Source organism: Giraffa tippelskirchi, chromosome 6 (genome assembly GCF_054371585.1).
Source record: "Giraffa tippelskirchi isolate mGirTip1 chromosome 6, T2T-mGirTip1v1.2.pri, whole genome shotgun sequence".
Taxonomy (NCBI): domain Eukaryota; kingdom Metazoa; phylum Chordata; class Mammalia; order Artiodactyla; family Giraffidae; genus Giraffa; species Giraffa tippelskirchi.
The window spans coordinates 92358652-92385183 of NC_137280.1; the positions used below are offsets into that span (position 1 = coordinate 92358652).

Here is a 26532-nt window from a genome sequence, read left to right on the forward strand (position 1 = left end):
TCTTATTGGGCTCCAAAACCACTGTGGATGGTGACTGCAGCCATGAAATTAAAAGATGCTTGCCTCTTGGAAGGAAAGCTATGACAAACATAACATATTAAAAAGCAGAGACATGGCTCTGAAAAAAAAGGTCCATATAGTCAAAGCTATGGTTTTTCCAGTAGTCATGTAAGGATGTGAGAGTTGGACCGGAAAGAAGGCTGAGTGCCAAAGAATTGATACTTTTGAACTGTGGTGCTTGAGAAGACTCTTGAGAGTCCCTTGGAAGCAAGGAGATCCAACCAGTCAATCCTAAAGGAAATCAACCCTGAATATTCATCGGAAGGATTGATACTGAAGCTCCTATACTTTGGTCACCTGATGCAAAGAGCTGACTCACTGGAGAAGACCCTGATGCTAGGAAAACTTGAAGGCAAAAAGAGAAGGGAGTTGCAGAGGATGAAATGGTTGGATGGCATCACTGACTCAATGGACCCATGAATTTGAACCAACTCCAGAAGATGGTGAAGGACAGGGAAGCCTGGTGTGCTGCAGTCCATGGGGTCCCAGAGAGTCAGACATAGCAACTGAACAACAGAAAAACTAAAGCATTGAGAGGAAATAAAATTCCTGATCAAATAGAGAATACCATCTTTATCCATGATTAAAACATTTTAATTAGCTCATTTTCTTTAAGACAAATAACTCAGTATGATATAGATAGAAACATAGTATAATTTTTAGAAATTAGAGATGCTGACTCTCAAATTTACAAGGAAAGGAATTTATTCAAAGAGAAACAACTTTTATTGGGGGATGAGAGAGGATGTGGGGGAAAAGTAACATACCAAAGTATTTCTCAAAAGTTCATTATTGGAGGAAAAAACTGAACAAACTGAATATTAATGTAAAGACTCCAGAAAAAGCACATGTTTATTTGGAAACTCAGGAGTTAAGTTTCTATTTTAAGTAAATTGCAAAATTATGATTTGAATGAAGAAAATGCACTACCAGTAGTTTTAAACTTTTAATTTTTAAATTAAAGGATAATTGCTTTACAGAATTTTGTTTTCTGTCAAACATCAACATGAATCCGCCATAGCTACCAGTATTTTTCATTGGCTACTTTCTGCATTCATAAAAAAAATATTTTTCAGTTAAAATTTTATTTTCAATAAAAATCTCTGAAAGAATTACATTAATGTGTGAAAAGCATGTATACCTTCAGTATTTTCTCCTAATAGGAATCTTTCCTGTTGTCAGACATAATACAGTAAAGGGTGGTCTGAAATGTTTTTACAGATAAGATGAACTTTCTGGATACAGGAATGGAGGAAACAATAAGGATGTAGTTACTGTATACTTAATGATGGAGGACCCGGCTAGATTCAGTAGCAGGAGCTTTGAGGAGCCATTAATCTGAGATAGAACATCTATCTGTAACTGTAAATGACTGAGACTCTTGAGAAAACAGATCCTCTGCGAAATAGATTCTGATGTAAAGCAATTCTGGTGCTTTCTATTATTGGAATGAATAAGAATTATCTATCTGGTATACTGCTCAAAAACCAAGTATAATAGCAACTTACTGCTTTCTATTATTGAAATGAATAAAAAGTATCTATCGGTATACTGTTCAAAAGCCAAGTGTAATTGCAACTTACTATGAGATAAAACCTGAATGCAGATTTCTCTAAGAATCTGTTTGATACTTTGAACTTTTCAGAGAGTTCTTCTCAAGTCTTAGGAGAGTAATGTAGCACTTTGGGGCAAAGATGCAGCCTAGGAGCCCAGCACTGGAGGCCAAGATGGAGACGATCTCCACGGCCACCATGACTTTGCCCTTGGTTCTGTGGCAGACAGGGAGGAAGTTGACCCAGACACTGAGGAGCACCAGCATGCTGAAGGTCAGGAAATTGGCTTCACTGAAGGTGTAAGGCATGTTCCTGGCCAGGAAAGCCAAGGATAAGGTTCCCAGGGCTAAGGAGCCCAGGTAGCCCCGGACACAGTAGAAGGCAGTGACCGAGCCCTTGTTGCACATGATGAGGAGCTCCTTGGGCTCAGAGTGAGTGTCCCATCTCAAGGAAAGGGGGATAGGTCCCCAGCCAGACTCCACAGATGATCCCTTGGATCAGGGGGCACATGGGAAAGACATAATAGGCCCTGTTACCAACAAGCACCTCATGGTTCTTCCTGGTTTCCTGCCCATGAATGCCAGGATCACAGCCAGGGTTTTGGCTAAAACAGTGGCCACAGCCACAGTGAACACAGCTTCAAATGTGATCTGTTGGAGAATGCAAGTGGCTGTGTGGGGATGATTGATGAAGAGTAAGGAGCAGAGGAAACACAGGAGGAGGGAGATGAGCAGGACATGGTTGAGAGCCTGGTTATTGGCCTTGACTCTGGGGGTGTTTTGGTGCTTCACAAAGACCCACAAAACCACAGCCATGAGGACACAGAAGCAAAGAGCTGTGCAGACCAGTGACATCCCCAGAGAATCCTCTAAAGCCACAAAGGTCAGGACTTTGGAGAGGCAGCGATTTCTCTTCCTGTTTGGGTACTCTTGGTCTGGGCACTGGACACAATGCTGTGCACCTGGGGAGAAAGACTCAGCATTTCATTTTCATGATTCATTTTTATCACATTTGAATATTGTCACCATTTCTGTGATGTGTATATTCATCCCCTCTGAGGTTACCTTCAAACAAACCAAGTTAACACCAAGGGACAATGCTTTCAGGAATAAAAACATTTACTAATGAATAAATGAAACGTGGTGGAAATGGGTGTGCTCATTTGTGGTTCAGTTAACAAAGGCACTGATTCTTCCTAACTCTTTACTCTCCCCAGTACATGAGTAAAGTAATAAATTTAAAGATGCTAAGTTTGGTTTTATCCAAATTAAAGTCTTTTGTGTATCAAGGTAAGTGTCAAGAAAGTGAAGGCACAGTGGAACAAAAGAGAAAATATTTGTACATCTTCATTTGATAGGGGATTAATATATGGAATCAATCCAGTACTCCTACAAACGCACACAACAAAAATACAACCCAATTTAAACTATGAACAAAGGACGTGTGTGGACATGTCTCCAAAGAAGATATACAAATGGTTATTAAATACATGAAATTATGCTCAAAACCAATATGCGTTACAAAATGCAAACTAAATCATGAGATAACCACTTTATACCCCTAGGATGGCTATTCTTTTACAAAATAATAGTTAAAATAACAAATGTCACTAAGGATGTTAAATAATTGGAATCTTTGTACATTACTGGAAGGAGTATACAATGGTATAGTGAAGTGAAAAGCAGTATGTCAGTTTCTCAAAAAATTACACATAACATTACCATAAGAATAAGATATCCCCCTTCTAAATATTGATATATACCCAAAAGATACGAAGGCAGTGCCTTAAGTAGATATTTGTACACTATTCTTATCAGTGTTAACAATAACCTAAAGGGGGGAAGCAGCCCAAATGTCCAGTGAAGGACAAATGAAATGATAAAAGGTGGTATCTATATGCAATGAAGCACTACTCAACCTTTAAAAACAATGAAATTGTCTAACACATGCTGCAAAGTGGATGAATCTTGAAAATGTTATGGGAAGTGAAATAAGCCATACCCCAGAAGACAAGTATTGTATGGTTCTACTCACATGCGGTGCCAAGGAATAAACAAGTTCATAGACAAAGGAGGTGGAAGAATGCTCACAAGGGACTTCCAGGAAGGAGTTACTTTTTAATGTCTATAGAGTTTAATAATGATAAATTTCTGTACATGGATAGTAGAAATGATTGCACAACCATTAAAATGTACTTAGTAGCACTGACTTCTACACATAAGACTGATTAAAATGGTAAAATTTATATATATTTACCACAATAAAATGTGTAGATCCAATAATGAATAAATGCATGAATTGAGAAGCTGGTGCACAATGACCCTGCCTATGCCCTTGGTCTCCTTTTTAAGGAGAAAGGGGAAAGTGATGAAGTTATCATTGGGTGATTAAATTTTTACACCTGTGTGGTTGGAAATATGTCTCTCTGGACAAAAAACACAAGTAAAGCAGCACACTGGCCTTCCTTGTAGAATTTTTCTGAATCCTGAGCTGTAGCTCTGGCTACGCACAGATTTTGATATCTGAAAGAAAAAATTGGGAATCATTGGTCACAGTTTTGCATGTTCATAGCTGCTAACACAGGAAATTTGCAGTTCTCCCAGGAGAAGAAAGGCTATTTCATCTTGTACATCTCTCTGTCTCCTACCAGCCCCTACCTTGTGATATTAACTACACATCTACGTGTGGGACCCTAGGGTTATTCACTTCTTTCTTTCTTCTTAACTATTAACAGAGACAACCAAATTTTTACAAAATTATTTCTTTTATTTCATACATTCCTGGCACCATATCTTGTTTTTCTCTTATATAACCACTTCATTCCAAATTCTATCCATGCAAATATCTATGTGGTCATGATATTGAGATTTTATAGACAGAAGATGTTTTCACACTTGGCTGGGTTGCAGGTAAGAGAACCTATTCATGTGAGAAGTAGATACACTATGAAAACTATCTTTAAAAAGTAAGTGTAATGTAAAACAGATAGCCAATGGGAATTTGCTGTATGACTCAGGGAACTCAAACTGGGGCTCTGAAAAGACCTAGAGGGGTGGGAGGGGGAGAAGGTTGAAGAGGGAGGGGACATATATATACCAATGCCTGACTCATGTTGATGTTTGGCAGAAACCAACCTATACTGTAAAACAATTGTCCTTCAATTAATAAATTAAAAAAATTTTTATGTGTATATATAAAGTGTCAGCCAGGAAGAGTTGACTATGAATGCGTGTTACAAAGCACAAATTTTTACTAACCCACTTCTGGGGTCCAGACTCAGCTTTGGCACTGGCTTGTCAGAAAATTAGCAACATACTAAAGGTACAAAGGATTACTATTTTATAAATCAAACAAAAAAGTACCAGGGATTTTTCATCTGTGCAAAAATTAAAGGAAACTGTAGTTAATATTTTGGGTAACGAAGTAGAATGAAGATTGATGATCAGTTCAGTTCAGTTGCTCAGTCGTGTCCAACTCTTTGTGACCCCATGGACTGCAGCACGCCAGGCTTCCCTGTCCATCACCAACTCCTGGAGCTGACTCAAACTTGATAGTCAGTGATGCCATCCAACCATCTCATCCTCTGTCGTCCCCTTCTCCTCCCATCTTCAAATGAAATGAATAAAGGTAGTGGACATATTGGATATCCAGAACCTTATTAATATATGGTACAGGTCCTACTTCTGTTTAGATAAACTCAAGTAAGTTTTGGATATGAAATATGAGATATTTCATATTTCATATCCAAAACTTACACACACACACTGAAATATTATTCTATCCTAATAAAGAATGAAATCTTAACATTTGTGGCAACATGAGGACCTAAGAGGTATTATGCTAAATGTAATAACTCAGACAGAAAAAGACAACAACTGCATGATTTCACATGTATGTTTAACAAACGAATAAATGACCATCAAAACAAACAAACCAGACTCACAGTTACAGGAAACAAAAAGGTGGTTGCTAGAGGGGAAGAAGCTGGGAGAAAAACAGAAATGGGTGGGGAAGGTTAGAAGGTACAAACTTCCAGTTGCAAAATAAATGTCATGGATATGAGATGTACAGTGTGAGGAATATAGTCAACAGCTCTGTAATATCTTTGTATGGTGATATATAAAAACTATAGTGGTGACCATTTTCAAATGTATAGAAAGAATCATGATGTTATGTAACAAGAACTAAAAAAGGGAAAGTAACATAGTATGATAAGCCAAATATTCAAAAACAAACTCATAAGAGTTCAGATTTGTGGTTACCAGTGGCAGGTTGAGGGGTGCAATTGGGTGAAGGCCCTTAAAAGATACAAACTTCTAGTTACAAGAAAACTAAGTCCTAGGGATGTACTGTACAGCACAACAAAAAAATTAACACTGTTATACATGAAAGTTGTTAAAAGAGTAAATCCTAAATGTTCTCATCACAAGGAAAAAAATTCTTTTTCTTTGATTATGTATCTACATGAGATGATGGATGTTCACTAACCTTACGGAGGTAAAAATTTCATGATGTATATAACTTAAATTATTATGCTGTACCCCTTAAAATATGGTGCTGTATGCCATTTCTATCTCAATAAAACTGGAAGAAGAAATAATGGTCACCTATACAAATCTGCTCCTGCTAGACATTGGTTCAGAACACCTGTAGACTACATAGTATGCAATTAAGATTTTGCAATCAAAGGATGAGTTTAGTGCTGACTTAATGAGTGCACACATAATATCATATGAGGACTCCCTCTGATAGTTTTACAATGTGTATATCTCATCTTGAAAAGATCTCATAACTCTTTAAATCCAACAGGCCATTCTATCATCATCTGTTCCTCGATCACCAAGCCTTGATCATATAGACTATTGCAGCCAAACTCTCCCACTTTAATTAGCAGCCCAAGACCACCTGGAAAACTCACAGCATTCATGATATCATACTGCACATCATGGCTTCTTTTCTCATCCAAGAACATGTGCTCCCCAGCACTGTTTCTAAATTGAATTTTATACAGGAATGAGTGAAGCTAGAGGAGAAGAAAGATTGGGAAATGGAAAGTGTATTCAAATTAGAGGTGGAAGGGCTATACTTACAAAGTAAGCACTTTCCCACCTCCCCAAACTCAAGCTTCCTTGTTGGCAGAAGCTGAGTTTTGTTTGGGTGTTTATCATCTCTTGGACTCTAGTGACATGAACTTTTCCTCTCATCCTGAAAACAAGGAGAGAAGGAATTGAATGCAGTCAAGACACTGTTCAAAGCATTGCCTTTGTTATAAGTTTTGGTAAACCTGGCCCATCAAATTTGCTTGTGGCTCCTGGAAGGAAATGCCTGTATTCTCAAAAAGGTACAACATGGATTTTTTTTTTCCTCATCCTGCACTTGGATGTTTTTGATCAAGAATATGACTGTCTGACTGGATTCCATGGTGGCTCAGACAGTAAAGAATCTGTCTACACTACAGGAGACCACGGTTCAATCCCTGGGTAGGGAAGATCCCCTGGAGAAGGGAATGGCAACCCACTTCAGTATTCTTGCCTGGAGAATCCCATGGACAGAAGAGCCTGGCAGGCTATAGTCCATGGGGTTGCAAAGAGCGGGACATGACTGAGTGAATAACACACACAACACATGGGACCCGGCTAGACAAGAGGTTGAATTCTAAGCTAATTGGCCAAGTTGCCATTCAAAATGCTGTTCAGTTCTGAAAGCAGTGTTTGTCATCTTTGATGCTTTTGAACTGTGGTGTTGGAGAAGACTCTTGAGAGTCCCCTGGACTGCAAGGGGATCAAACCACTCAATCCTAAAGGAAATCAGTCCTGAATATTCATTGGAAGGACTGATGCTGAAAATGAAATTCCAATACTTTAGCCACCTGATGTGAAGAACAGACTCATTGGAAAAGACCCTGATGCTGGGAAAGATTGAAGGCAGGAGGAAAAGGGGATGACAGAGGATGAGATGGCTGCATGGCATCACCAACCTGATGGACAAGAGTTTCAAAAAGCTCCAGGAGATGGTGAAGGACAGGGAAGCCTAGTGTGCTGCAGTCCATGGGGCTGCAGAGTCAGACACGACTGAGTGACTGAACTGACTGAACTGATGACTGTCTGATGACAGTAGGTGAAACATGCTCACTATGGAAGAAAATTAAAATCTACGACTCATAGAGCATTAATGGAATTGTTGATTTAGGCTCTTAATCCTTGAACCACAGGAGCTTTTGTCACTTTGTTGTGGGAAATAGTGAATGCTTTAATTTTTGAGGTACAATTCATGTAACATACAACTTACCATTTCAAAGGGGACAACTGAGTGGGTTTTAGGACATATGAAATGTTGTACAGTCATCAGCACTCTCTAGTGCCAGAATATTTTCATCATCGCAAAAAACCCGTGGAAGTTAAGCAGTCACTCCCCATTTCTCCCTAAACACAATCCCTGCCAGTCATTAATCTACATTCTGTCTATAGATCTGCCTGTTCCTGGCATTTTTTATGGAAGAAACTGTATAATATTTCCCCTTTTGTGTCTGGTTTCTTTCACTTAGCATAATGTTTTTAAAGTTTGTATGTATACCCATAATTCTTTTCTTTTAATGACTGAATCTTGCTTCATTGCTTATCCATTTATCCTTTGGAGAACTAAAATGTATCCAAATTGTAAGGGAAGAGATAAAACTGTCTATTTGGAGATGACATGATACACTATGCAGAGCCATAAACCCTCCACACAAAAATCCTTAGAACTAATAAATGAATTCAGCAAGAGTGCAAGATACAATATTAATATGCAGAAATCTGTTGCATTTGTTTATGCTAATAATGAAGTATCAGAAAGACAAAGTAAAAAAAAATACATCCCATTTACATGGAATCTAGAAAGATGGTGCTGATGAATTCATTTGCAGGGCAGCAATTGAGATGCAGACATGGAGAAGAGACTTGCGGATACAGCAGGGGAACCAGTGAATGGAACGAACAAAGAGAGTAGCAGGGAAACATATACATAAATAGCCAGTGGGAATTTGCTCTATCACTCAGAGAGCTCAAACCAGTGCTCTGTGACAACCTAGAGGGGTGTTAAGATAGGATGGGAGGTGGGAGGGAGGTTCAAGAGGGAGGGGCCATGTGTACCTATGGCTGATTCATGTTGATGTATGGCAGAAACCAACACAATATTGTAAAGCAATTATTCTTCAATTAGAAATAAATTTAAAAAAATAAAAAAAACTTAAACAAAATAAAATCACACACACACACAAATAGTTGGAATAAACTTAAGAGATGAAAGACCTGAATGCTGAAAACTACAAAACACTGATCGTGGAAACCAAAGATGATTTAAAGAAATGGAAAGATTTCCCATACTCTTGACTGGAAGAGTTAATAGTGTTAAAATGCCCATACTATCCACAGAGCAGCACAATCACTAGGCTGTGCACCTGAAAATAACACAATATTGTCAATCACTGTACTTCAATTTTAAAAAGTCATGTAACTGCAAACAATGTAGAGCAAATAACCTAACATCTATTCCTAACATAACCTCAGCAAACTAGGAATAGAGGGAATTCCCTCAACTTGATAAAGCACATGTATGAAAAACTCACTACTTAACATCCTACTTCATGGAAGCATTAAGTATTAAGCAAATACTAACAGATCATAAGGGAATGAAATAGACAACAATTCAATAACAATAGGGGACATTAATATCCCATTTTCAACAGTGAATAGATCATCCAGACAGATAATTAATAAAGAAAATAAGTGAAAGAAGCCATTCACAAAAGGTCACATTTTACATAATCCGGTTTATATGAAACTTCCAGAATTGGAAAATCTAAAGAGACAGTAGATTATCTATGTGTGTTGAGAGCAGATGAAAATGGAAAGAAATTAATGATGAGCATGAAATTGCATTTTCGGGTGACACAAATATTCTAAGATTAGATAGGAGTTAGGATTTCACACCTCTGTGAGTGTGCAAAAATCACTGAACTGTACACTTACATTTGGCTGAATTTTTTATGTGAATTATATCTCCATAAAGCATTGCATTTATTTTTAAAAATTCAGTATAGATGGATACACATAAATCCTGGAGTTAGATGAAAAGTAAAGCAAAAGTGGAAAAATTTAAAAAAATTAACTGCAAAGTCTGAGGAATTCATGCTTTCTGAATTCTCCACACCAACACAGGATTAAATGTCAAAACAGACTGAGAATAAATGACGGTCAAACATACCACAGTGGACTCAGGTAATTGTTATGCAAATAATGGAATTATTTACTTTCCAATTCAGGGAACATGGGTTCAATCCCTGGTCTGGGAGCTAAGAAAGCCCACACACCGGGACGAAGACCCAGCATAGCACAAAAATAGTTTTTGTGAAAAAAAAAAAGAATAAATTAGCAACAGAATAATACTCTGTAGAAATATCATTGAAGATAAAGGCTATGACCATACAAACACCTTTAAAAATAGGTAGAATGTCCTAAAACAATAGGTAACAATACTGTGACTCTAATTAGTAAAGATGTGCACATTAAAATAATGGCCTTGAAATAATTCTTAAAATAATTTAAAAATGGCCTTATATTTGTGCCTCTCATTGATGCCGAACACATGCTCAGTTGTGTCTGACTCTTTGCAACCCCATGGACTGGACCCCTCCAGGTTCCTCTGGCAATGGAAATTTCCAGGTGAGAATATTGGAGTGGGATGCCATTTCCTTCTCCAAGGGGTCTTCTTGACCCAGGAACGAACCCACATCTCCAAGTCCCCTGCATTACAGGCCGACTCTTTACCACTGAGTCACTGAGGAAGCCAAGTTGAAACAGAATATTCAGTTTGTAAAAATGTGGGAAAAGGGTTCCATCCCTGGGTTGGGAAGATCTCCTGGAGAAGCACATTGCAACTCATTTCAGTATTCTTGCCTGGAGAATCTCATGGACAGAGGAGCCTGGCGGGCTACAGTCCAAGGGGTCACAAAGAGTGGGACAGGACTGAGTGACTAAGCACTGCACAACACAGAAAAAGGATGAGCCTGCCCTCTGCTGGCCGGTTGTGAAGTGCTAGTTTCCCAGCAGGTCCTTGACCACACACCACACACACCAAGAGCTATATGAATGTGCCTGTGTTTTGACCCAGCAGTTTTACAATTACCTCAATAAGAGAAATGCCCAAGCTTGTTAAGAAGGATTAGTTATCACACGTCTATTGTCATATAACATTAATCACAATGGCTAAAGTGTTGCCATATCCATATGACATGATTTCTGTAGCCATTCAATAATCATGTAGGTATACATTCACTTAAATTACATTCATGATACACTGTTAGGTATGAAAATCTGTTTACAGAATGAAGTTGACCATATATAATCATGGACTAACCCAGAGACTTTTAGAAATAATTTCAGAATTTGACAATCACATAATCCCTTCAGCTTTTCTGTCCAAAATGAAGATGGCCAGAAATTTCTCTGGCTTCCAGTACAGAAAGAAGGGAACAAAGTTTCACCTCCAGCCTTTGACATTAATAAGACTCCCACTGCCCTACCCTCAACACTGGCCTCAAGGAGAAAACAGGTTCCCTCTTTCCCCTCACGGTGCCTGGGATCAGAGGGTCTACTTCATCCCTGATAGTCACTTTCTGACACGCTAACTCTGGTAGAAGGCAAGTGATCCGTAGCTTTCGCCAAACTAGACAATGTATGTGCCTGAAATAATTTCCATAAAATATTCCATGTCTTACTTTTAAAGTTATGGAAGGAAACCAAGAGGAAACAAAGCATGAAATGAGACAGCTGGAACGGACCAAGGTTGGACACACAAAGGTCCTCACACAGATAAAACTCTGGAGAGACTGAAATTCTAACCCCAGAGGTCAGTAGCCCTCCAGTGCAAGAGCACCTGCCAAAATGACTATAGATTTAAAATTCCAGAAGGAATTAGTACAGATAGAAACAACTCATGGAAACAAAGTGTGGAGTTCCTACACATCCCTTTACTCTTCCAAGGACATACAAAGTGAAAATGAAACTCACTCAGACTCTTTGAGACCCTGGAATTCTCCAGGCCAGAATACTGGAGTGGGTAGCCTTTCTCTCCTCCAGGAGAATCTTCCCAAAGCCAGGTATCAAACCCAGGTCTCCCGCATTGCGGGTGGATTCTTTGGCTTCTGAGCCACAAGGGAAGCCCAAGAATACTGGAGTGGGTAGCCAATCCCTTCTCCAGGGGATCTTCCCAACCTAGAAATTGAAGTGGGGTCTCCTGCATTGCATGCGGATTCTCTACCAACTGAGCTATGAGGGAAGCCTGGACATGTTGTTAAATGTTTCAGAGGCACTAGCGATTCTTTCAACCAAAAAAGCATGAACAGCACACAGGTGGTTTGAGGGAAATCCCTTGTTAGGTATCATTATTGGAACGAAACCAGAAACATTTCTGCTTCACAGTTGGATAAAGTCCAGATTTTAAGGCAGTGTTCTCATTTTTTCCTGGAGAAATTAGTGCAATGGATAAAAAATGAAGGGCATTAATCTGGTCTGAAATGTTATCCCCTTTTCTTGTTTGGCCTCCAGAATAACGGGCTGAATATCTCATTCCTTTTAGGGTTAAATGATGACTGATGTCCAGTGGGTCACAATGTTTAAGGGTTGTGGATTTAAGGAACTTAGGGACATCTCCAGGGGTGCACACTTCAGCAATGTCCCTGTCAGCAGTGAGCGGCCAGACTGCACCACTTTCTCCTAAGTGTGACCTCAGACCAGGGGATCAATGACTCAAGGGATGGTGTGCCTCAGTTGGAGGGTCTGACAACAGCAGAGGGTGAAGTCCCAGCAGGTTCACTAGTTTTGAGGCCTCTGGGGAATGATCATTGAGAATAGGCTCATGGAACTGACACAAAAATTATCTAACTCTCTCCTCTGTCTTGAAGGGAGTGGGGAGAAAAAATTTAAGGTAGAAAAGAGATAAAGAAGATCAAAACAATGAGAATCTGAGCCTCGTTGCTCAGTCATATCCGACTGCATCTCCATAGACTATAGCTACAAGGCTCCTCTGTTCATGGAATTCTCCAGACAAGAATACTGGAGTGGATTGCCATTTCCTACTCCAAAGGATCTTCCTGACCCAGGGATCAAACACTCATCTCTTGGATCGCCTGCTTTGGCAGGTGGATTCTTTACCACTAGCGCCATGTAGAAAGCACCAGTGAGGGTGTGTCAGCCTACAATTCTGCAATTTCTGCGCACACCTTAGCATCTTCTCAGTGGGATTAAATGTGCACACACACACCCATGTGCACATGTAAACAAGAACTTATTTACCTATTGTTCACCTCTTGTTTTTGGCTGCCCACAAAAGAGAGCTGAAATGTGTCTGATTCCTGGTACAACTCATAAAGAGGAAAAAATCCACCCATCACTAGGTCCCCATCTCTATAGACTCGTGGCTTCTGGAATTGCAAACAATGTCCATAATACAGCTCACATACAGTGTGTAAGAAATGCAGGAGGAGGAAAAGACAAATCAGAAAGGACATGGCAGGGTCTGCACAACAGGAAGACAAAACCCTGTGTCTAAACTGAGCTGGGAAGAAGCTGGCTCAGGAGAGAGTCTGTAGGCTCTGATCTCAGAAAGGAAAACTTCCCCTCACATGAGCACAGCATGTGCCGCTGCTGCTCTGTCTCTCAGCCTGTGAAAACTGCAGGGTGTGTGCCAGGCTGGTGTGCTAGACCAGGGCACAGGTAGAATCAGAAAGCAGGTGTGTATAAGGGAGTCACAGTGCTGAGACCTCACCCTCAGTGTCCACGTGACGCCAGCAGCCTGACTTCCCCTTCTTCTTACTGCTTCATGTCACTCCCGTGGAGGACCTCTGGGGAGGCTCCTGTCCTGGGGCTCTGCACCTGCCTCCCTCCATCCTAGTGAAAAACAATGAGCATAAACATGGTTTTCCCCTTCCCTCTGTGATTGCATCATAGTCTGTGACTCTCAAACTTCAGGGCTTGGGAGCAGAGAAGGAGGTGTGGGGGAGACAAGCCCATCCTGACACTGAGGGCTCTGCCCTCCTGTGTCCATGATTGATGTCCCTGCACAGAGCTCATGGTGCTTGTGTCACCACTGCGCTGAGGGACATGGCAGGGTTAGAAACAAGCTGGTCTGAAATCATCTTAGGACTCTTTAAAATAATTTCAACTGATGCTTTAGCAAGAAAGTACATGTATTCATCAATTACTGATCTTGGCATATATAATTAAGAAAGCCACTTTCTTTATCTCAAATACAATTTGAAATCTATCTTACTAACAACCTAATTTTATACCATGAAGTGTTAGGAAATATAATAAAACCTAAATTCACATCTATCACAGAGCATGAAATGATACAGATTATATGGACAGCAGAATAAAAGAGAGGAGAGAAAAATAAGAAGGAAAATCAACAGTTTGTTCTTTGCAAAGATCCACAAAAATGACAAACTTCAAATACACTGACTGTGAAAAAGGAGAGAAGATTCAGTTACTCAAAATAAGAAATGGATTTGTGGGCATTACTGCTGAATTTATAGGGAAAAAAAGGATTTGAAGAAAATACTATGTACAGTTGTACATCAACAGATTAGATAATCCAGACAAAATGAACACATTTCTGGAAAAGCTCCTCCCAAACCTGAATCAAGAAGAAGTAGAAAATCTGAATAGACCTATAACCAGTAAGACCGTGGAATCAATAATCTAAAAAGTCCTATAAAGCACAGCCTTGTACCATATGGTTTCACTGTTGATTTCTACCAAACATAAAAAATTACTTAACGATACTGATTCTAAAATGCTTCCTGAAAAAACTGAAGAGGAGAGAACTCTAACTCATTCCATGAGGTCAGTATTACCCTTTTACAAAATCCAGAAACAGACAATACAAAAAGAGAACGCTATTAGATGAATATACTCGTGAATACTTACAGAAATATGTTTAACACACACTAGCAAACTGAAAGAGAAGGCAATGGTACCCCACTCCAGTACTCTTGCCTGGAAAATCCCATGGACGGAGGAGCCTGGTAGGCTGCAGTCCATGGGTTGCGAAGAGTCGGACCTGACTGAGCGACTTCACTTTCACTTTTCACTTTCATGCACTGGAGAAGGAAATGGCAACCCACTCCAGTGTTCTTGCCTGGAGAATCCCAGGGACAGAGGAGCCTGGTGGGCTGCCGTCTATGGGGTCGCACAGAGTCAGACACGACTGAAACGACTTAGCAGCAGCAAACTGAATGTAGCAACACATTAAATGGATTCTGAACGACAGACAAATGAGATTTATTCCTGGGACCTAAAAGGATGATCCAGTGTATGAAAACCAATCAATACAATAGCTAATAATATTATGACACTCCTTCATAACAAAAACACTCAGCAGAAGAAGAATAAAAGGAAATTTCAATAGAATAGAAGCCATACACAAAAAATCAGCAGCTGTCATCTTAGTTGGTAAAGAAAGCCTGGAAATATTTACTATAAGATTAAGAACCAGAGAGGGATGCCTGCTTTTGCCACTTCTAGTCGACCTAGCACAGGAAGTCCCTGCTAAACAAAGAAGCAAGAAAAAGTTATGAAAAGACTGCTGCTGCTGCTGCTGCTGCTAAGTCGCTTCAGTCGTGTCCGACTCTGTGCAACCCCATAGACAGCAGCCCACCAGGCTCCCCCGTCCCTGGGATTCTCCAGGCAAGAACACTGGAGTGGGTTGCCATTTCCTTCTCCAGTGCATGAAAGTGAAAAGTGAAAGTGAAGTCGCTCAGTCGTGTCCGACTCTTCGCGTCCCATAGACTGCAGCCTACCAGTCTCCTCCGTCCATGGGATTTTCCAGGCGAGAGTACTGGAGTGGGGTGCCATTGCCTTCTCCGTATGAAAAGACAGTTACATTAAAAAGGAGGAAGGAAGATGATCCCTGTTCACAGTGAAATGGTGTCATATGTAGAAACGCTTAGATTACACTCAGACACAGCACAAACACAGGGGACACACATGCACACAGTTAGACACAAAAAATAAACTCAGCAAAGTTGCAGGATGAAAAATCAACACACAAGGGACCTCCCTGCTGGTTAAGTGGCCAAGACTCCGAGCTCCCAAAGCAGGTGTCCTGGGTTCGAACTCTGGTCCCCGGTCTGGGAACTAAGATCCCACATGCAACATGGCAAAGCAAAAAAAAACCCCCAAAAACATAAAATTTAAAAAATATCTAAAAAATAAACACAAAATTATTATTTTTATATACAGTAAGCACAAACAATTCAAAAAGGAATAAATTTTAGGAATAAATACAAGCAGTGAGTGAGGCAAAAGATTTTATTTCCCAAACTATAAAGTACTGCTGAAATAAATTAAAGGACATAGAAATAAATAGGAAGACATACCACTTTATTGATTGGAAGACTTAATACATTAGAATGTCAATACTACACAAAGTGATCTACAGACTTAATGCAATCTTTACTGAACTTCCAAAGACATTTTTGTGGAAATAGAAAAATGTATCCTACCATTTGTTTTGAAAGCTCAGGCTCCCTGCATAACCAAAAGAATCCTGAAAGAGCAGATCAAAGTTGAAGGTATGAAACCTCCTGATCCCAAAACACCCTAAAGCGTTACACCAAAGTAATTAAACAGTGTGGTACTAGAGTACATAAAATTGAAATAAAGCCTAGAGCCCTGGTAAAAGAACAACAACAACAAAGAAACAACAAACTCCCTCCAATATATGGTCAGGTGAACTTCAATAAGACTGATAGGCTCATTTAGTGGGGAAGAGACAGACGTTTCAACAAATTACATTGAGTAAAGAAGCAAGGGAAGGTGAGGTGGGCATTTTTCATTCATAATGAGATCCAAGACAGGGTCCTCGGGATCAGACCAATCCCTGGGATGATCAGCCCTGAGTTGTCAGGGGTAATTTGGACAAATTTGATTATTGAAGGGGCGGTGCTTCCTTCTTTGGGGACAGACATTCACCTTGGACACAGATTTCCCTTCCCCGCAGGCAGTGTTCCTAGATGTCTTATCTATCGTCCTGGTGTCCCCCCCACACTGCTTCTGATAAAGGAACTCACTGCACAGGAAATGAGATGTGAATGAGCAAACACTTTTGGAATTCACTGTCCTTCCTTCCCCCAGCCACCCTGAAGCAGCTGGCCTGATACAACAGTGCAGTGGGCTTTGGAGACCTGAGAGTCAGTGTCCTCTGGGGGGAAATATCTTGCAGGGCTGGGTTGCTGTTCTTCTGGAGGTTGTATAAACTCAAAAGGGGCTTTCCCAGCGGGCACAGTGGTAAAGAATCCTTTTGCCAATGCAGGAGACACAGGAGACAAGGATTCAAACCCTGGGTTGGGAAGACCCCCTGGGGGACGAAATGGCAAACTGATCCAGTATTCTTCCCTGGAAAATTCCAAGGACAGAGGAAATGCTGTTTTCTCAGTCCTCATTTTCCATTTCAATAATATCTGCCGCTCTTAATTCACTCCCTTGTGAAACTCCTTTACCCCTTGAGTCCCTTCTCTTCTCTTAAACATAAAGGTGTGCTACTCTCCTTCTTTCTCTTCTCTCTTTTATTTTGGTGGCATCACATCTTAAACCCTACATTTCTGTTTGGCTCTAGTGTCATATTCTGTGCTATAGTCAAGATACCTACTACCAGTTTTCTGCAACTTTCACCAACACTCTGCCAAAATAGAAATGATAATATTACCTAGTCTCTGTAGCTGACCCTTGAACAGTGCAAGTTTGAACTGTATGAGTCCTCTTATAAGCCTATTTTTTTTTTTTAAATAAATGCATACTACAGTACTACACAACCTGTGGTTGTGTTACAGGGAAGAACTAACTCCATGTTGGATCTGTTTCTTTTACTTGAACCCTTAACTTTGCTTCTGGTTGCTTTTGTTTACTAAAAGGACATTATTTATACAAAAGCAATGGGAAGCAACGGTTCTCTAACTGTATCCTTTTTGTTCACTAAAAAGATACTGTTTATCCTGCCTCCACCTCTCTGCCTGAGTATTAATCCAAAGTACCTTAGTTCAGTGCCCTGTCCACCTGTGGATGGCAGGAAGGAAGAAGTTAACACATCTCCTACCTGAGACTATACCAGAAGATATTTGCAAGATTAAAGGCCGTTTTACTTTGCTTCGTCACCTCCTCCTGTCTCTGTTCTATAAAAGAACTTGTCATTCAGACCCAGATAAGATGGTCACTTTGAGACATTAGTCCTCCGTCTTCTCGGTCACTCAGTTCAGTCGCTCAGTCGTGTCCGACTCTTTGCGACTCCATGAATTGCAGCATGCCAGGCCTCTCTGTCCATCACCAACTCCCGGAGTCTACCCAAACCCATGTCCATCGAGTCAGTGATGCCATCCAACCATCTCATCCTCTGTCATCCCCTTCTCCTCCTGCCCCCAATCCTACCCAGCATTAGGGTCTTTTCCAATGAGTAAACTCTTCGCATGAGGTGGCCAAAGTATTGGAGTTTCAGCTTCAACATCAGTCCTTCCAATGAACACCCAGGATTGATCTCCTTTAGGATGGACTGGTTGGATCTCCTTCCGGTCCAAGGGACTCTCAAGAGTCTTCTCCAACACCACAGTTCAAAAGCATCAATTCTGCGGTGCTCAGCTTTCTTCACTGTCCAACTCTCACATCCATACATGACCACTGGAAAAACCATAGCCTTGACTAGACGGACTTTTGTTGGCAAGGTAATGTTTCTGCTTTTAAATATGCTATCTAGGTTGGTCATAACCTTCCTTCCAAGGAGTAAGCGTCTTTTAATTTCATGGCTGCAATCACCATCAGCAGTGATTTTGGAGCCCCAAAAAATAAAGTCTGACACTGTTTCCACTGTTTCCCCATCTATTTCCCATGAAGTGATGGGACCAGATGCCATGATCTTAGTTTTCTGAACGTTGAGCTTTAAGTCAACTTTTTCACTCTCCTCTTTCACTTTCATCAAGAGGCTCTTTAGTTCTTCTTCACTTTCTGCCATAAGGGTGGTGTCATCTGCATATCTGAGGTTATTGATATTTCTCCTGGCAATCTTGATTCCAGCTTGTGTTTCTTCCAGCCCAGCGTTTCTCATGATGTACTCTGCATATAAGTTAAATAAGCAGGGTGACAATATACAGCCTTGACATACTCCTTTTCCTATTTGGAACCAGTCTGTTGTTCCATGTCCCGTTCTAACTGTTGCTTTGTGACCTGCATACAGGTTTCTCAAGAGACAGGTCAGATGGTCTGGTATTCCCATCTCTTTAAGAATTTTCCACAGTTTATTGTGATCCACACAGTCAAAGGCTTTGGCATAGTCAATAAAGCAGAAATAGATGTTTTTCTGGAACTCTCTTGCTTTTTCGATGATCCAGCAGATATTGGCAGTTTGATCTCTGGTTCCTCTGCCTTTTCTAAAGCCAGCTTGAACATCTGGAAGTTCACAGTTCACGTATTGCTGAAGCCTGGCTTGGAGAATTTTGAGCATTACTTTACTAGCATGTGAGATGAGTGCAATTGTGCGGTAGTTTGAGCATTCTTTAGCATTGCCTTTCTTTGGGGTTGGAATGAAAACTGACCTTTTCCAGTCCTGTGGCCACTGCTGAGTTTTCCAAATTTGCTGGCATATCGAGTGCAGCACTTTCACAGCATCATCTTTCAGGATTTGAAATAGCTCAACTGGAATTCCATCACCTCCACTAGCTTTGTTCATAGTGATGCTTTCTAAGGCCCACTTGACTTCACATTCCAGGATGTCTGGCTCTAGGTGAGTGATCACACCATCGTGATTATCTGGGTTGTGAAGACCTTTTTTGTACAGTTCTTCTGTGTATTCTTGCCACCTCTTCTTAATATCTTCTGCTTCTGTTAGGTCCATACCATTTCTGTCCTTTATCGAGCCCATCTTTGCATGAAATGTTCCTTTTGTATCTCTAATTTTCTTGAAGAGATCTCTAGTCTTTCCCATTCTGTTGTTTTCCTCTATTTCTTTGCATTGATCGCTGAGGAAGGCTTTCTTATCTCTCCTTGCTATTCTTTGGAACTCTGCATTCAGATGGGAATATCTTTCCTTTTCTCGGTCACTAGTTTTCCGAATAAAGTTGTGCTCCTTGCTGCAGCACCTAGTTTCTCCATTAACTGGCCTGTTTGGTGGCCAGCAGATCAAGTTTGGACTCAATAACAGTTGTTTGAATGTGCAGTTGTGGAACCATGGATGCCGACTATGGAGTTATCCCCACATTCTCAACTCTGTGGAGGGGTTGGGCCCTAACTCCCACCCCCACCCCAATTGCTTAAGATTGTACTTGCCACCTCTCCTGACTTCCTCTTTCCTTTAAAAGGCACTTCATCTGCTCAGCCACTTGAGCTGGAAACCACAGCGTTATCTCTGGTTCTGTCCTTTCTCTTTTCCTGCATATCCAGTCAGTAAGTTCAGAATATGTGTATGTGTGTGTGCATGCATGTGTGTGCACACGTGTGCACACCACACACTCAGTCATGTCCAACTCTTTCAGATCCCATGGACTGTAGTCTGCCAGGCTCCTCTGTCCACGGAATTTTCTAGCAGGAATACTGGAGTGGGTTGCCATTTCTTTCTCCAGGGGATCTTCCCAACCCAGGGATAGAACCCTCAAGTTTTGTGTCTCCTGCACTGACAGGAGACAGTGGATTCTTTACTACTGCACCACCTGGGAAGCCCTCACAGTAAGGTAATATTCTAAAATAATCTGATGGATTCACAAAATGACTCTCTGCATCTACTTTGGTGCTTTAGGTAGATTGGTGTTTGTTACAAGGTATAGTAAAGAAATTCCAGGCACAGTAGTCTCTTAGGGAAACGAAGATCTACACTGTTGCTAACGCAGGTTGTGAGTTGTAAAGCAGACCTGGAATCCCGGTCCTTCTAAAGCTACTATGAAGTGCAGAAAGAAACTCCACTCTTATTTTTGTAGAATGTATCCCAGCTGAGGGAAAGAAAACATTACAGTGTTGGTAGGGACTGCAAATACCTAACCAGGCCCAAAGTGTTGAGTTTCTTTAATCTACAGTAGTATCTGATAGTGTCAGTCATCTCAAATTCTTGTGTTTCTGTGCATAGATTTAAGAATCTATTCAACGCCTTGGATCTGAAAGAAAGTGTGTTCTCTGGAGATTGGGTTATCCCCTGATTGGATTGTCCACTCTCTTACCCTATTAAAGGAAAATCAGAGACAGAAGTCAGTGCTTTCCAGTGAGCCACAGGCTGAATGCATCTCAGGAGTGGTCAGAGGACAGCTCTTGAAATTGGGGGAACCTGCCTAGACCAGATTTCCAAGCTGGCCTTATCTGGTGAGCATGGAGTCGACACTGATGGCAAAACAGTATACATCTACATTTGCTTTTTCTAAAATCTCTTTGTTTTAGCCAACAGTAGCTTTTAAAATGGCAACCCACTCCAGTATTCTTGCCTGGAGGATCCCAGGGACGGCAGAGCCTGGTGGGCTGCCATCTATGGGGTCGCACAGAGTCAGACACGACAGAAGCGACTTAGCAGCAGCAGCAGCAGCTTTTAAAATGAAAAGTTACCTTATTGCAAGTTATTTCTTTGGTGTTAGTATTAAGAAATGTTCAAGGTTTTGTATAGGTTTGTGTATGAAGCTTTCTTGGGATAACTAGCCAGATTTAAAAAAAAAAACAAACAAACAAGATCACTATGACATAGAAGTAGTATTTGTCTGAACTCTTAGTTTTTTCGTTTACAATAGTATCTGCCTCAATTCTTGTGTTTGTGGGCACAGATTTAGGAATGTCTCCAATACCTTGGATCTGAGAGGGCGTGTCCTCTAGATTGGGTTGTCCACTAATTGGGTTGTCCACTGATTGGGTTGTCCACCTTCTTCCCCTACAAAAGGAGAGGCAGAGGCAGAAGTCAGACTTTCCATTGAGACACTGGCTGTCTGCACCTCAGGAGTGGTCAGTGGACAGCTCTTAGAACTGGGGGAACCTGCATTGACCAGATTTCCAAGCCAGTCTCTCCTGGTGAGTGTGGAATCCATATTGATGTCCATCTATCTACTTTTGCCTTTTGTACAATCTTTTTAATTAAGCAAATAGTAGCTCTTAAAATGTTACCTTACTGAAAGTTATTTCTTTGATGTATTAAGAAATATTCAAGGTTTTGTATAGGTTTGTGTATGAAGCTTTCTTGGGATAATTAGCCAGATTTTTTTTTAAACAAAATCACTATGAAGTAGAGGTAGTATTTGCCTGGGCTCTGTTTAAATAGTTCTCTCTGGAAAATGTTTTACCCACAAGTTTATTTTTCTTGGTTTTCACTTTTCTTTCTTTTTAAATTCAGCTCTCTGATTGCTGCTCCATCCCAGAGTTTCTGATTCATCACATCTAGGAGTGAGGCCTGAGACTCTCCATTTCTAGTAAGTTCCCAGGTGCTGTTGCTGCTCTAGGGATACACTCTGAGAATCACTGGTCCACCTGCTCACAGTCTAAGGATGTACTCTGAGAACCACTGGTCTAGCTTGTCCCTGGTTGGGTGGAGAAGCTTTCTGCGACTTGACAGGAGGGTCCTTACTATAGGCAGAGGCCTAGGATGACCCCATAGCAAGAATGGGTTCATACTGCCCCAGATTTTGCGATATTGAGTTTCAGATTTCTTTTTCTTCCTATTAATAGTGGTTATAATGTGGGCTGAGAAGGCAGTGCTCCCATGAAATAAGATTGCTTTCTGAAGTAGCTGAGCTACAAAGACTAGACTGTCCCATTTGTAAGCTGGAAGAAGAGAGAATGTTCCAGGCCATCTATCTGATACATCAGCACAGGGTCTGCCCTTCGTGGTTTATTTTCCCCTGTGGTGGCCATGAGCTGCTAGGAAGACAGTAAAGAATGGACATCCATGGGCCCTGGTGACAAGGAGGGGAGATGCAAGGACTTGGGCTAAGGATTATGACTGTGACTTGCCTATATCACTTACAGCAAGGTCAAGGTGACTTTTAAAAGTTATTTTACAGTGTCCTACTTTACTTTTTTCCCACTGTTTGATTTCTCTACTTGAGATATCCTCTGAAGCTATGTCTAACTTAATCTCATTTCTCTTCCAAATTAATCCATTACCTTTGTGTATTTTGATGTTCCTATAATTCTTTGCTTAATGTCTACTGCTTCCCAGGTGGTAGTGGTAGAGAACCCGCCTGCCAATGTAGGAGGCTTAAGAGACACCGGTTCAATCCCTGGGTCCGGAAGATCCCCTAGGGTGTGGCATGACAATCCACTCCAGTAGTCTTGCCTGGAAAATTCATGGACAGAGGAGCCTGGCGGGCTACAGTCCATAGGGTTGCAAAGAGTTGGACACCACTGAAGCGACTTAGCACGCAGGAGATGTCTACTGCACTGCAGGCAGATTCTTTACTGTTTGAGTCACCAGGGAAGCTCAATTTGTACATTTAATGCTGTCTAAAAAAACCTGGAACGTGCTTTGATGTTGGGATAAAATAAGCTAGTACATCACTGGCTCTTGTATTTCCGGGAATATTTAGTAAACAATAAAATGTTTTTTAAAAAATTCAGCTCTCTGATCCATATGTGTCATCAAGTTAAACGATTATGGCTGGTCGCTCAGTTGTGTCCGACTCTTTGCGACCCCATAGACTGTGGCCCGCCAGGCTCCTCTGTCTATGGGATTCTCCAGGCAAGAATACTGGAGTGGATTGCCATTCCCTTCTCCAGAGGATCTTCCCGACCAAGGGATCGAACCCGGTCTCCTGCATTGCAGACAGATTCTTTACCGTTTGAGCTACAGGGTTGCCCTTCCCCAATATCTTCATCAATAACTGTCATTATTTTTTCTTTCTTCTTACATCTCTTCCTCCATATCTCCCTCTTTCTCTGCCTCTGTGATGGCCTTATTGATAATCACAACACTCTACTGTACTTCACACTGTGGGAAACAGCCTTTAATCTATTAACCCCTTTCTCTCCTGAGGCTGAGGAGCGCGGAGGCGAGATGACTCCGTCTTCCATCCCACGCAAAGAGCGCTCTGACGAGCAGTCCGCGGATCGCTGTAAAGATACAGGCGCTACCCAGCAGTCCGGCGAGAAGGACCGCGGAAGGGATAAAGCTCGGAAGCGGCGCAGGGCCTCGGGCGGTAGCAGCAGCTCGGGGGCTCGGTCCCGCGCGGGCTCCAGCCGCGGCTCCAGCTCGCCCTCAGCATCTGGCCGCTCGGGACGCTCCAGTGGGTCCCGCAGTTCCAGCTCCAGCAGCTCCTCCGGCTCTCCGAGGCCTTGGCGCCCCCGAGACCACAGGCGGCGGTCCAGTTCCAAACCCAAACCACCGGGACAAGACGAGAAGGAAAGGAGAGGGCGCAGCCCCGCCCCTAAGTCCACCAAAGTGCACGTCGCGAGGCTCACCCGGAAGGTGACCAGGGAGCACATCCGGGAGATATTCTCCACCTTCGGGAGAGTTAGAGCGGTCGACCTGCGCAGAGAAAGGGTGCGCGCGCATCCGCCTCAAGGCCACGCCTACGTGGAGTTCGAGAATCCGGGAGAGGCTGCGAAGGCGCTCAAGTACATGGACGGAGGGCAAATCGACGGCCGGCAGATCACGGCCACAGCCGTGCTGGCCTCCTGGCCCCAGCCACCGCCCAGGCGACTGAGCCCTCCCCGGAGAATGCTGCCACCGCCCCCCACGTGGCGCAGGCTGAGGAGGAGCAGGTCGCGTTCCCCTTGGGGCAGGTACCGCGAGCGCCGGCGACCCCGCTCCCCCCGCCATCCCCGCTACTGGAGCGGCTCCAGCTCCTGCCGAAGGTGAGGGCAGCAGTTGACAAGTGTCCCCGAGCAATTGGAGCTCCAGCTGCAGGGGTGTTGCTGGTTTGGGGTTGTGCTTGTAAAGATGCCCTCCAGTGTTCCGGCTGGAAAACTTCCAAGTTTCTATAGTTCCTGGGAGTCATGCAATTGGCAAGGCCAGCAGGGATGATGAGCAGGGGGCTTCAGGCGGACGGACAGCCCCGGCCTGGGAGCACATTTTTCCATGTCCCAGACGACCTGGGCTGATGCGGTGCCTGGTCCTGCCCTAACCTATCCGCCGGCAGAGCCCATCATGATGGCATCCCTGTTAGCCTGGCCCTGCACCCCTGCTTGGGTCCTCTTCAGACCTCTAGGGTCAGGTACCCTGTGTTATGTATGTGACACACACACCCTCCCTTTCTCTGAAATTGATAAGTACACACACACACACACACACACACACACACACACACCCTTCCTTTCTCTGAAATTGTTAAGTTTCAAGCCAGCTCTGCTGGGTCATCACAGAACCACCCCTACCCAGGGTAGTTGTGTTGCTGTTCATGGTCCTGCTGGTTACCTTAGCAATGTGTATATTGTTTTTTTGGCTTTTATTGTACAGTCAGGACTATTCATTTTCTGTTTTGGGTTTTGTAACTTTGTAACTTTTTAGATAATGTTGTGGTTGTTCTTTGTTGTGTAAAGTAATTGCTTTGGATGAACCAAGGATTAGAGTTTAAAAAAATTTTTTTTGTCAGGATTCAGATAAATTGGGGCGATGACTTTGCTCAGTGAAATTCTGAATTATGGATCTTAGTCCACAACTTGGCATGTAATAGGTGCTCTGTAAACATGAAGATCAAGTGATTTTTGTTCCAAACTGAGAAATATTGGGTGTTGAAAGGGGTGGCGTTAGTAATTATGGCAGGGCAACAGGATTAAGATATTTTTATTTTCTCCCTCTAAAAACACCCTCTGAGACAGAAATGATGGATTTCAAAAGAAACCGTGCACTGATTAGGTTTGCATTTTAGGTAGATTTTTATGATTAAAGTCTTAAATAGATTAAGAGAGAAAGGATGTGAAACCCTAGTGACAATTGACTGCATTCTCCCACCAAAGAGGTGATAAGATTGTATAACTGAAGTTGAGTGACTTTCTGAGAAAACTTTAGAAAGTATATTTGGAGTTCAAATACTTTTTTCAACAAAATATGTCTTGAGCCCCTTCTAAGGGCAAAGTGAGCAAGTATATATGCCAATGTAAATCACTAAGGTCCACATTACTCTTTCATTGGGTATCCAACTTAGTGAGAGAATTAACATAAAATGAAGAGATGATAATACACATACAGTTCACAATTGGAAAACTAAAAGAGAAAATGCAATATTTGATGACTGGGTCTGGAAAGCTCCCTCTGTTCAAATAATGTTTTGCAGGACGATGGAAAAGTACTCAGGATTGATTCAAGAGCGGCAGGAGCTGAGAGGCCATGGCAGCATCGCTGGGTCACGGTGGAAGTACTCCTAGAGGTATTTTCCTGGGGCAGCACAGGTTCTTACCACAGGGCTGGGACATGTCCAGTCTGCATTCATCTCTTCATCTCTGAAATCTCTCTCATCTCCCTCAGCTATAGGAAATCTGACTGAAGCACCCAGTCTGATGGAGAAAACTGAGAAATCAGTTGCTTTGAAGAGGCAAAAGAGAGAAGCTGAACAAATTAATAAACTCTTTATTGGTGTTTTGAACATTGAAACCACAGAAGAAAGCCTGAGGAACGGTTACCAGCAGTGTGGAGAACTTACAGACTGTGTGGTCCTGAGGGATCCTTCCAGCCAAAGATCAAGACAGTGCAGTTTTGTCACCTTTTCATCCATGACTGAGGTGGATGAAATGTCCACTGGACCCCATTCCATTGACGGCAGAGTGCTTGAACCTAAACATGTGTCCCAAGAGCAGCATCTGGACAGCGGGGTGTCCTTTGGACAGTGAAGAAGCTGTTTGTTGGTATTCAACAAGATTCTGAGGAACATCATCTTAGAGATTACTTTGAGAAATATGGAAAAATGGTACCATTGAGATCATTACTGATAGGCAGTCTG

General features: G+C 41.9%; 2 protein-coding genes and 1 long non-coding RNA gene across 3 annotated transcripts; 1 reads left to right on the top strand and 2 right to left on the bottom strand.

Annotated features, from left to right (window-relative positions):
* Positions 1–1672: 1672 nt before the first annotated feature.
* Positions 1673–4159, bottom strand: LOC145510859 (vomeronasal type-2 receptor 116-like). The gene is given in 4 exon segments (XM_081503034.1): positions 1673–2053; positions 2055–2143; positions 2146–2574; positions 4015–4159. Coding segments are annotated over 4 exon segments (1044 nt in total).
* Positions 4160–4935: 776 nt separating this feature from the next.
* On the bottom strand, positions 4936–24051 carry LOC145509564 (uncharacterized). Its single transcript, XR_014056203.1, has 2 exons — positions 21454–24051; positions 4936–5219 (listed from the first exon to the last, which is right to left on the bottom strand). It is a non-coding gene; the product is annotated as an uncharacterized LOC145509564 (long non-coding RNA).
* LOC145509560 (uncharacterized) lies at positions 17203–26133 on the top strand. Its single transcript, XM_081498570.1, has 4 exons — positions 17203–22924; positions 23375–24451; positions 25870–25962; positions 26061–26133. The coding sequence occupies exons 1-3, from the start codon at positions 22800–22802 to the stop codon at positions 25958–25960; spliced, it is 1293 nt and encodes a 430-aa protein (XP_081354696.1). The 5' UTR covers positions 17203–22799; the 3' UTR covers positions 25961–25962; positions 26061–26133.
* Positions 26134–26532: the final 399 nt, after the last annotated feature.

What these genes read in the sequence shown, in the direction of transcription:
- LOC145509560 (XM_081498570.1), top strand. Translation starts at nt 22,800, where the DNA reads ATGTCTACTGCTTCCCAGGTGGTAGTGGTAGAGAACCCGCCTGCCAAT. An exon ending in TGGCATGACAATCCACTCCA is followed by an intron (nt 22,925 to 23,374) that starts GTAGTCTTGCCT and finishes TCCCTTCTCCAG; the next exon opens with AGGATCTTCCCGACCAAGGG. An exon ending in GGCTCCAGCTCCTGCCGAAG is followed by an intron (nt 24,452 to 25,869) that starts GTGAGGGCAGCA and finishes AATGTTTTGCAG; the next exon opens with GACGATGGAAAAGTACTCAG.